The sequence below is a fragment of the Numenius arquata genome, chromosome 3 (assembly GCF_964106895.1).
Source record: "Numenius arquata chromosome 3, bNumArq3.hap1.1, whole genome shotgun sequence".
NCBI classification, from domain to species: domain Eukaryota; kingdom Metazoa; phylum Chordata; class Aves; order Charadriiformes; family Scolopacidae; genus Numenius; species Numenius arquata.
Window position 1 is genome coordinate 8,778,124 of NC_133578.1, and position 12,132 is coordinate 8,790,255.

Below are 12,132 nucleotides of genomic sequence, written 5' to 3' on the forward strand. Positions count from 1 at the left end.
CCTACTGCATGCCGTGCTCTTTGCTCCTTATTGTCCCTGTTTATGCTCTTGTTCAGCAGATGTTTCTATGTTTCTTGTTCGGTCTTTATTGGGAGGCGCCCAGGGTGCAGGTGTAATGCCTTCTTACAGTGGACTTCTGTGAGAATAAACACAGTCTTGGGTGACAGACTGATTTCCTGAGCTAGCAGCACATCACACTGGGCACATTCCTGTGGCCACGTGCATGAGAAGATTGCTAACACTCCTCTCCTCTTCAGCACCTTGAGTGGGGAAGCCACGCAGGCAGACACCTGCAGCTCCCCATGCTCCGACAGGGAATCCGGGAGCCCCTGCCAATGCACCCGAGTTAACAAACACGTCCTCAAGCACATCTGAAACTCAGCCATTAATTTCTCAGCTTTTAAATTGCATTTTTTACTTGATTATCTTCCAACAGTTTTTTTTTTTAATTCTTGATTAATTTGGGGTTGGCTATTTAATACATTGTTTGGTTAACTAATTCATGTAGCTGTTTATAATTATTGCCTTACTATAAAATCAGCTTAATAGAAGGTTGGTTGTTTTTTTTGTTTTCTTTCCAGTAGAATAACAAGTTATTTTATTATTCAAACAAGGCTTACTTCCTGCTGTTTTCAATAAGATTTTTAATAAATATGTAAATTTAAAAATTAATTTACTGCATACTTTTGGCAGCATGATTCTTGAACTGACAAAAGTTTGATGGATTGTAAAATTATCATCCATAAAAATCATCAGTCATAGTAAACAGAATTTATCAACCTCTGGTAATTTTACAGCTTTTTCTTCATCTTATCTTCTGTTAGGAACTCACTTAAAATTGATTATAATATAGTACGTTTCTAGAACCATAATTCATTCATAGATTAATTAGATTTTCGGTTAATATCCCATCATGGTATAGGACATGAGCCAACAGTGTTTTCCAGTTGTTACAGAACCGCAGTAGAGAAACCTTGATTACTGTTCCCATGTGGTTTAACCGCCAAGACTAATCACTAATCAAATTCAAATGACATAAAATGGAACATCCTTCATAGCATTTATTTTCTAGCTGACTTATACTATGGGCTCTTTATTGATACAACTTGCTGTACTGAAATGAATTAAAAATTGCAAGAGAGGATTTATCCTTCTACTTTAATTTGGTTCTGCAGCCTATATCTGAAACTCTTACTCAGATTTTTGTGCATGTTGTGCTTCTGTCCCTCAAAATATTCTGCCCTACAGCAAAGACAAATTGTTTGCATAAATTTAGAAAGCACATGTAAATAACTACTGTTATGTAGGACTTGATGGCAGATTAACTTAAACATAGGTTTCCGTTCTGCAATTCATGCTTTGCTTGAATCAGTACTGAAATTTGTGCAGATCATAATGTCAGCTGAAGAGGTGGCAAGTGCAGTCACATAACCAGCATCATTATTTGCATCTATCCTGTCCCAGTTTTCTCTGATTGCAAAGGAACTTTGGTTGCACAGGGTCAGAAAACACTATGCACATAGTTCAGGCTGCATCAGGTTTGCTGGGAAGGCGACCTGGGCTACAGTCTCTTCCTCTGCTCCCTCTGGGAGCGCTTAGCAGGCCAGGAGGCGTGATTGCCCCGCCACATCCCCTAAGCCTCACTTAGGGAAGGTGGTGTCCACATCCTTTAGAGGAGGGCACACCCAGTGGGTTTCATTGGGGCCTTCCAGGGGCCAGGTGTCACAGAAGAGGAAAGACAGGGAAATGGTTTTTGGTTAGATTCATTAGAGATTAAAAAAACTCTGATATGTAGAGAGTTGATTAAAATCTGGAGTGGAAAGGAAAATGATAACTTCAGGCTCCTAAAAGAAACTATTTTGGTGGGGTAGGGTTTAAGCATGCTCATTCAGATTTTTTTAAGAATAAAAAAAATCATGCTTCAAAATGTGAAAATTATCACGTCTGGTTTTCTGCTTGGTGAGAGCTTGGAGGACGTATCGTTCTGGTGTGTGTGCATCATGTACGCGAACATGGAGGCTCCCTCCACAATGGGTAAATGGACAGTCACGCAGAGGTGGGCTGATGGGTCTGGAAAGATTGTTTGTCTCTTCCCAACAGTCCTCCTGAAAGGCTAAAAATGAGAAAACCATTTGCTGTAGAGCTCACTGCTTTGTTTAAATGACCTCTATGAGTCATCTTTAAAACCTGTAAGAAGGGACATTCCCTTTCTTTCCTCTGCAGGTCTTCTAGCAGAGATTCATCCTCTTTTGAACTCCCCTGCAGACAGCGCAGCCCTCTTAGCGTTGGCATGCAAGCCAATTTTCATAGCTGGGAGAATTATTTCTACGTAGTTTCTTCATACTGCTGATTTGCTCTTGATGCTGCCACATAACATTGCTCCTTCTCTATCTGCTGCTTCTGTCTTTTTGCCCTTAGATGTAAGGTACAGCTGATGTACCTTGGATAGTCACAGGCTAACCTGCAGTGAATCTAGTCCAGTACTCAAAAAAGAGGATTACTAGCATGGAAAGTCATTACCCACTACCAATTACCATTTGCAGTGCAGTCTTGAAGTGCAATTCCGTTTTCCATCAGTATGCTGGGTGACTGACATCCAGACACTACAGGCCAGAAACTCAGACATCACCGGAGAGTGAGACGATAAGTGTCTTTGTAATTACCAAAATAAATAGTCTTGTTCAAAAAAGCCAAAGGTGGAAGATGAGGACAGGTAAGAACACAGCTAATACTTAGGAACAGTAGTCTGAGAATAGTTCAGCCATACAGAAAAATGACCCCGATTACTGAAAATGTCTGTGAGATTATATGTTGTATGAGCACGATCCTGCATTTACTGAGTTTGAGAGGAAATTTTTTCTACAGTGTAATGTGGGATAGAATCTGTCTCTTTACGAACCACATTTTGTATAAGATTTCAAAAATCTTTATTGAACTATATTTTTTTCCCTTCTTAATTCAGTTCTGAGTAGGTATCCCAATTTAAAAAAAAAAAAAAAATCCTCCAAGTCTCTAATCTAGGATAAAATTGTAGCCCTGTTTTTATAAAGCCGCTTCTTTATTGAAACAATCAGCCATAGTTTCATCAAGGTAAGGACAACTTACTTCCATTCAGTAGGACAAAGCTCTGTGTACTTAAATGTTGTGTGGTGAAACACAGTCTAATGAAGATTGAAACAGTGAAGTGACTTTGAACTGCGTAGTTCCAGCACCATTTGGTAGGTTATCACTGGCAACGTAACCCTCAACATAATTCTGTCAAGGAATAGTATTGAACTTCAAATGGTTAAGTCATGTTCAATAACTTTTTCAGCAATCTTATCTTTCAGTATGAATTTTTTTCACTGTGATTTTTTTTCCATCACAAGAAAATCAGAACAATTTTGTTATTTAACTCCCTCTACTAGTAAAGCTAAAAGGATCTCTGAAAAGTAAAGTGTATCCTATGCATGTCTTGTTCATTTTCAGTCTATCAGGCTCTAAAAACTGAGTATCAACTTCCTTTCTCACCATGGATGTTTCTTCCTTAATGCCTTGTGATGAGCCTCTGATTGCAGTAAGCATTGCTTTCAGTGGGTAGATTCCCTCTGCGAGAAGCAAAATTGGTGATTCCGCCAATGTGACTAGAGTGAGGCCCTGCTTTACCTTCTGGAGAAAGTACCACTGTTTAATTGCTTTTCTTTTTAATAACTCCCCTTGACACACTTGACTGAGCAAGTGCATTGTGACCATTTCCCAAGGTATTGCCACTTAGAATTATAGGGTTTTATTCCATTTTAAATAAACTTTGTCCACACATACTCGATGCATCCAGTAGCCATTCTGAGGCACTACGAGAGAACAACCGTATTTGTGGCATTCAGTTCATAACTGAACAGAAGGTAAAAAATTGGATTTACCTGACCTGGAAACTGGGACCTGAAAACCCTGGTTTATTAAATTCTGCAGAAGTTCAAAGAGGGCTGGAATATACCTAATCGGGTCAAACAGTCTTGTCATATCAACAAAATATTCATACATTTTGTAAATTATGAGGATGATATTCTTGGCATTAGAATGCTGAATGTACCTAGTCACCTCATCATTTTATAAGAATTACACTTTTGAAAGCATAAAGCTCAATTTACTAAACTATCTTTTACCTCCTAAACCACACAAGAATTCAAGCTATAGACAACATAAGTCTCAACTCCTCAGTCACCTATTCATTAAGCAATCTGTTTTGTCCAGATTTGCAGTTATGAATCATACACGGTTCATGCTAATGAGCTTTATTTCCTCTAAGGTAATTTACTTACAATTCAGGATCATCAGAAGTGCTGTCCTTGTGATACTGAAATATATTTGTAGATCGTTACACTCTTAAATACAGTAGGCAAGCTTTGGTTCTCTTGTCATTGTTACATTACCCGTAATGCCATAAGTGGATGATATGTGCCTATGTATATATGGCTTTCCTCTAAGCTGCCGAGCAGACTAATGAACTTAAAAACACTGTATCAGTGCACTTTTTCCCAAGAAAAAAAAAATGGCACTTACTGTTTATCTTGAAAATCTGATGGTGTGTCTTTGAGAATGTCATTGTCTGGTACAGCAAAATAATCGTGGGATTTCTGCTCAAGTAGGAAAAAGAAAAATGTTTCATTATTTCAAAAATTATTTTACTGTCAGTCCAAGAAAATAGATGAAAGCTTCTGACAATATACAAGGGAGAGCAAGGCTTAACTTATTATTTAAGGTTGTGCTTTAAAGAGAAAGAAGTTCAAACATCACATTTTTAGCTCAGCTGTAATACAGCAGAGGTCACACAGTTACAGCTTTCACCTTTGTAGTTTCCTGGATGTGACTGTACAACCATTTTCACTGCAGAGTGTTACCCGTCCACCTGATGTTAAATGAGATCTGGAGACTGTTCGCTTTCCGCTGCCTTCTGTCCTGGCTGGCTGATAGAGAGCTGCTGCCTGGTAGCTCAAAACCAACCCTTTTTACGTTACACCTTCCTACTGCAAACTGGTCGTGTGACACCACTGAGTTCAGTGGGAAGTTACTTCTGATTACACCAGTACATCTCTGATCAGAATACTGCTCAGTATCTCAATACACCTGTCTTACAAGAGGCTGCGAACATATTAAAAATGGCCTACTCAACAGGTTATATATGAGCAACCGATGTAATGCTGCAACGGCACATCCCACTTAGACCCACTAGTGTCATAAATACAAAGCAATTGTAGGACTAGAGGATATCTGAATTGGTAAAACTCTGAATTGAAAATAAGAAACAGTGGCATTGTGGGATCAAGTTTACCTTGAACATACGCAGACAAAGTAACTAATAATTTTTTAGAAAGGTAAAAATCTAGAAAATTGTTTTCCTTCACAATAAATTTTTAAATAATAACTAAAAAAATAAAAAGGGAACATACTTTGTATCTCCTATTAGACATCAGATCTGAAATGAAAGACCTTGAGTTATACAATTAAGTATTGATTTTGTTGATCTATATTTAATTCTCATAGCAATTTAGTTGGTTTTACCCAATAGTGTTTTGCAGTTATACTTCACTTGAAGCAATGCCCTTCTTGCTTTTGTGTTAATCTAAAAACTAAATTGCCCAGTGCATGAGAGACATAAATAAAGTTCATTTTATTCTTGTGTGTAACTGATTCTGAGCCCTTTAAAGTGCTGGTTAACTAAACTTAGACAGCTGGAAAATACATTTATCCTGCAGAATGGTTCATTGCTAGTATTGGGCTCTAGCATGCCTTATAAGCATAGCCTGACCTCCAGGCAATCAGAGCTCCTGCATGTTGCCATACAGAAGAAATGGACTTGCTGTTGCATTCTGTTCTGCATCCCAGCTGTGGGTCCTTTGTACCTGGGAACCAGCCCATCCTTCCCCGCTTCTTCCTTTTGGACCCACAGAGGCTTTGTGCCGTTCACAACAGCCACGGTTGTGACTGGTCCTTGATCACACAGCACTGAAAATGCATTCTACCCACATGTAACCTCTCATTTTTATAGTTTAAAAATAATCTAATTTGATGTATTAATGTAGAAATAACACCTATTTATAATGTATCAGTGTAACTGCAGGCTAGTTTTGTTTTCCTAATTTGCTGTGCTTGAAGTGACATGCCAGATTTTATTATATCACTAATGGGTTTTAGTTATTCCCTTTAGGATGTTGCCAACAAAGAAACATTATTCTGATTCATGACTCATGAGTTTATTTCGAAGTGATGTGACTGGTGATGAATCTCTGTATTATGTCAGATAGAGTTTCTCCTCTTCTGACAACTAGTCACTGCTCTCAGGTGGTACAAACCACCCTGTACCGACTAGCTACGAAACTCCAGTGGTGGGAAGCTCTCCACTTACACAGAGTAGAACAACAAATGCTCATCGTACCCTAAGGCTATAACAGCATGGATTTTCTATACAAAAAGATAGTTAGGGTAAGTAAAACAAGCTATATATTGTTGTATAGCTTGGGCCAATGCTTTTACAGAGGCAATGTGAAAATCACAGTCCTTTTCTGCACTGAGCCTTTTTTATTTTTTTGCTTAGATCAAAACCTGTGACTACATCATTTTATCTTTTTCCTTAAGCCAATACTTAGGAAAACATCTAAGTGACCGCACTGAAAGCAGCAGACACCTTATTTATTCATAGAGCAGATGCAGAACAGTCAGCAGCAAAGTCAACACCTTCAGGCTGAAATGGCTTTAAGTATTACTTCTGAGAAGAATCCAGTCTGAGAGCAAGCACGTACTCTTGGTCCCATCTTGGCTTTTCTAGCAGCACTGAAAAAAATCACCACCTCCTTTTTTTTTTTCCTGTGGTGATAAAACCACCTGTTCATTATGCAGAAAGTCACTACTAATATAGGAAAGATTTGATTGGAACCCATGACCTAGAGATTAGGTGCTCTCTACACTATTACCCAATCTCAACCAGTTCTCGTGGATACAAAACACATCTGATCTGCTGCCAAACATTCTATCTGCAGGAAAGGCTACTGGTTCACATTAGTGTGACTCTCAGATGCATTAATGAACTAATTGCTTTAAAATGCACAATACTAACATCTTCGGGCTAACCCTTGTTCTTTGTTACATCTGTGACTCCGCTGAGGTCAGAAACAAACCAACATGAACAAAACTAAAGGCACTACTTAACCGCATACAGAATTTATCAAACAAATTCTAATAATAGTTGCTTTGGTTTTGCCTTTTGATTCATCCAGCAGCTGTTGTGACTGCCATGAAAAATACGAAACTTTAATTTGAGTCTAAATAAATTCTCTTTGGTAATTTTTTCCAAATCGTATCTATAGTAACTACAGAAAAAATTCTTAAAGTACTTGGGGTAACATTTGTTCTGGCACGCCAAGTTTAAAGAAATTATCAGTGACTTTCCAACTCTAGGAATGTACATAATTTCGTTATTGTGGGAGAAAATGATTTGTTGATCATGCAAATTCTTACATTAATATCTCAGCTTAAAGTTTTCTTTATTTTTGCTCATGGAGCTCAAGATGATATTTCTTCCATGTGTCAAGAACTAGAACATCCTATTTTAATTTTCTAACTACAAAAATATTTTGATTTCGTATGCGATTTAACAGAAAAATGAACAGATTTAAGTGCAGCTGTACTAATAAAATCATGAGATAACATCAGATTGTACATATTGTACATCTGATATCTGCGTACAGTTCTAGCACATTAATATTCCCTACCAAAAGTCCCATCCAGATGACCTCACATTCTTACCTGATTATAAATTAGTGATAGCTGGCCCTAGCTCCTAGAATAATGCTATGCCTGAAACAGTGTATTGTAGCCGAGCAGATTACATCAAATAAAAAAACACAAAGTATTACTGTCCATATCACATGAGCATTACCTTTGCATACTCTTGCAGTAATGTGTTAAAGAAAGGAAAAGATTATATTTTTTTACAAAAAAAAAACATTAAGACATCTAAAAAGGACAACTATGTGTCCAAAAAAATATCCATTACTTATTTCTGAATTCTGTCTCTATTTTAGTAATAAATTTTGCTATAACAACTTTTACAATTACATTTTCCTTGAATTCTTGATGTATCATAGATGTTCTATTCACTGCTCTGTGTGTCTTTTGCCAGTGGGTTTCACTGATAGGCTTCGCTTCACTTTCTTTTGATTCAATGATTTTACTTAAAATTTGTAGAGAATACTTTTGTTCCCTCCAGTTTCTCAAATATATTTTATAGCCTTATATTAAATGACAAACTAGGGTGTGATTAAAGTAGGATTGTAGTCTAGGTTGCGCTTGTAGGGTATAATGAATTATCGATACTGTATATATGCAGAATATACCACTGAATTCACTCCAGCCTGTCCTGTGGTTTAAACCTCCCCTTCAGCCAGCCAGAGATCCTGCTCTCATTCTGATCCGTCACCTGGGCTGCCCGGTACGGCAAATACTCCAGGTGACTCTGCTCCTCAAACCCAGGAGTTGAAATTGGCCACCTTTGAATCAGTAAAATTTTTATCATAGACCTTAGTAAGACCACTATTGAGTTCGTGCAGCCCCAAGTCTGTGCTAAGCGGCCACATTCAATTTGTCTAAAGAAAAGCTGTGAAGTGGGGAAAATATACGCAGGGAAAAATCATGTAGTCTGTCGTATAATAAAGTATTTTCGGTTTAGTACTCTGAAGAGGAAAAAGTGCTAATATATATGTTATTGATGCCATGTGTGTGAATTTTCTCATCTGGCCTACAGAGAAGTGAAACAACTGTTTCAGTAGGATTGTATAATATTTCAAATGAGAGCAAAGGGAAGAACATTTTAAGCTGAAATTGTGGAAAATTTCTATTGAAGGGTCCTGAGTTTGTGTTTGTTCCAGTTACTAGGTGTTACATTCCTCTGTTTTGGAAAACATTGTAATTACAGATATTGAAGACCTTAGTTTTAACTGTCATCTAAAATCAGAATCTAATATAACATCCCTTAAAATCTTTTAGACTGAAGATTAATTAATGAAGCAAACAAATTTTTAATTTCCCAACACTTTAGCATCTCCTGTTGCTTTGCTTAAGTTTGCTTGAAACATTTGATAGAAATACTAACCTAATCCAGGCGTTGTCAGCTTATGAAATATGACAAGATCACAACAGAAACAGTCATTGGACCGGCATTTCGATTTTTATCTAACTAGCCATAAAAACAAGCCATCAAGCTGTGTAACAGTTTGTCTTCCTCTTGCTCAACATTTCCAGGGGTAAGCAGCCCAGCGTGCACAACACTTGACTTACTCGGAACTTGAATTTTTCAAAAAACTCTAATGACCCTTTACAACTGCCTATGCAATGACCCACATCATGCACACGTCTGGCCGTGCTTTATCTTCAGTGTGATTAAAATACCATTTTGATTTCTGTCTAAACCGAAATATTAGTGTCTTGGATTGAGAGTAATTTAACAATTGACCCTTCGCTATCTGAGGGTAAATACCAAAACCGAGGAACGGCTTGCACTCTGGCAGCGTATCTCAGCTTTCTTGCATCTTCCCTCTCCCAGAGGTTGTTGGATGCTGAATGTAAAACGTTGAATGTTATCTCACATTTAGGCAATAATATTATCTGTAAGAGGAGTTAGTTGCACAGATTTTGAAGGCCCCTGTGTATGGACGGCGGGTCATTTTTATTGAACGGCTCCCTGCGCGGTTCCCTAACTACTCCTTGATCAGGTCTCTGATTGAAAATACCAGTGGCTGACAAAGGGATAAAATTACTCCCTATAATCCTACTGTGCGTTTTTAATATAATGTGCTAATACATGGGCCAGTGTTCCCGCAGAATTACAACACTTCTCTGAGTAGGCCTGGCCAATATCTGATTGATTCTGGTCTGTGGGGATTGGCCCAGTTCAGTGTAATTTCCTGTCTTGTTGCTTTCTTGTCTATTAGAGAGGGTTTGGGTGGGTGGAAATCAATAGGCTTACACATGCAAAACGTGAGGTTATTCTCTAGCAAGTTTCATTTGCGCCTGTGATCTATGGAAAATGCTATTTTTCTCCTCTGAACGTGTCTATGCACCGTTTTTTTAGCAGACTCCAAACTCTACTTAAACAAATACCGGTTTAAACATACCCCCCAAAGTATGCTTAAAGGGGAAGATATAAATGACTGTGGAGATGCTGGAGATGCTTAACACATGCATACCCAGGATCTGCTACTCCAGACGTTAATAGCACTTAACTGTTTTGTAAATGGAGTCCTATTTGTCTCAGCAGAATCATTAAAGTTATGATTTATCCTAAAATGGACGTTAATGTTCTATTTAATTGTAAGGGAGATTTAAGCATCGCACAATCTATTTCTGTTAACCCTGTGAACTTTGGAAAGACAGAAATTAATGGTGTATGGTAGGATAATTTTATTTTTGTAAGAAATATGTTTCTAATATTTCCCTCGCTTATTACAGAAATTGAAGCAAACTGAAGAAACAAAAGAGGATTCCCAGAATAGATTATCTAAAATTTCCCTGGAGTCTCTCAATAACTTTAACAGCAATAACGTACTTTTATTAGAAAAAGAGAAGAACTGTCTGAACAAGGTTGAAGGACAGCAGGAAGAAAACGGAAAGAACGAAGAAGCTTCCTTAAATAGCTCGGGTAGGCACGACATGGACAATTTAGAATCCTTGAGCGACTCCCTCTACGATAGCTTCTCTTCTTGTGCCAGCCAAGGCTCCAACGACGTATAGAGACGCTTCCCAGTGGTCCGTGACTGCGGCACGTCAACGGAGCCAAAGGAGCAAAGGGGGAGCAGAGACGGTGGATCAACGTTCTCCCCCCAGATGGCCGTACTCGTGGCAGGGGGCTCTGACTTGTCCCCTCCCCCGCCCAGCAATAGGAAAGGCAAGATGGCAGACATCGCGCCGCCTCAGACGCAACACGGAACATGAGGAACGGTTACGCAGAAAAGAGTCTTAATTTTGCACTTTTGTGAATATTTGTACAGTTGTAAATATCTTGGGAAAATATATTTGTAGGGATAAACGACAGCAATAAATATTAAATTGGTGCTATGCTCCTGTAATGGCAGATTACTAACTTAAAAAATTTGATGTTAATATTAACAAGAACAGTTAGTAGATTTTTAAAAAAAGATTTATAATTGTTCTAGTCTTAAAACTGTATGTAGAAACACTGCGTTACCATAAACCTGAGCCTGCCAAATCATCTGTAACAAACTTTCTTCGACTCCTGTTACAAAACATATTTTATTTTTTATTCTTAGTGCAATTCCATACAGGTGTTCTAGGGAAACGTGCATTTCAGTTACTGCGACTTCACAACAGACGTCTTATTTCGAAAGGGTTCTGACTTTTGACATGGTGAGAAAACTAATAGATTAAAAGCCTCGATACTGCTGGTATTGACTTCATCAATCATGTGCATAACTGTTTGAAAGATCGGGGTCAAACTAATTCACTGCTGACACAAGCGGGAGCCTCGTAGGAATGAGAACTCCACAAACCGCCCTCCGCTTCTGACTGCGACGCAGCTTCTCTGCTCCCACCCCCTCTGTGCTCATTTCCCACCAGTTTCTGAACATACCCTGTTGCGTTACCTTTTGTAGTCCCTGTCTGGTCTTCATTAAATTGTAAATGCAGAGATAATTTTTTTTAAAAAAAACAAAACTCAGCTCCTGTTGGTGACACGCTTAAACATGTCGGTGCTAACCAGTTCAAACATATCTAGGAGCCGGGGGATTGGCGTGTGTTGGGTGTTTTTGTTTTTTCTACAAAGGCTGTTTATATGTAAGGGAAAGTCTATTTCAAAGGTTATGTGTATTTTTTCTAGATGTGAAGTATTTATAACTGCTTTTTGTACAGCGATCTGTAAACTAGATATATTTGGGATATTTCTAGACTCTACAGTTTCTTTAGCACATGCCTGTTAATCTTTGAAATATTGTATGATCAGTGTTAATATTTTGTGCAATTTGTTATATTTTATGTCTACTTCCGCCGTAAACTTGCAACGTCTTTTTCGACTTTTAAGAAATTTTCATTGAAACATCTTTCGTAAATAAAACTTCTCTCGCATACCTGTGCCGAAAGAGGGGTTTT

The 12,132-nt window shown here is 38.1% G+C and overlaps 1 protein-coding gene across 1 annotated transcript in view; it reads left to right on the forward strand.

Annotated features, from left to right (window-relative positions):
* NCKAP5 (NCK associated protein 5) overlaps positions 1–12,107 on the forward strand; it is a 371,849-nt gene extending 359,742 nt beyond the window's left edge. The window contains exon 19 of the mRNA XM_074145259.1: positions 10,480–12,107. Within this exon, the coding sequence (XP_074001360.1) occupies positions 10,480–10,761 (282 nt within the window). The 3' untranslated portion in view covers positions 10,762–12,107. The remainder of the gene's footprint in view (positions 1–10,479) is intronic.
* Positions 12,108–12,132: the final 25 nt, after the last annotated feature.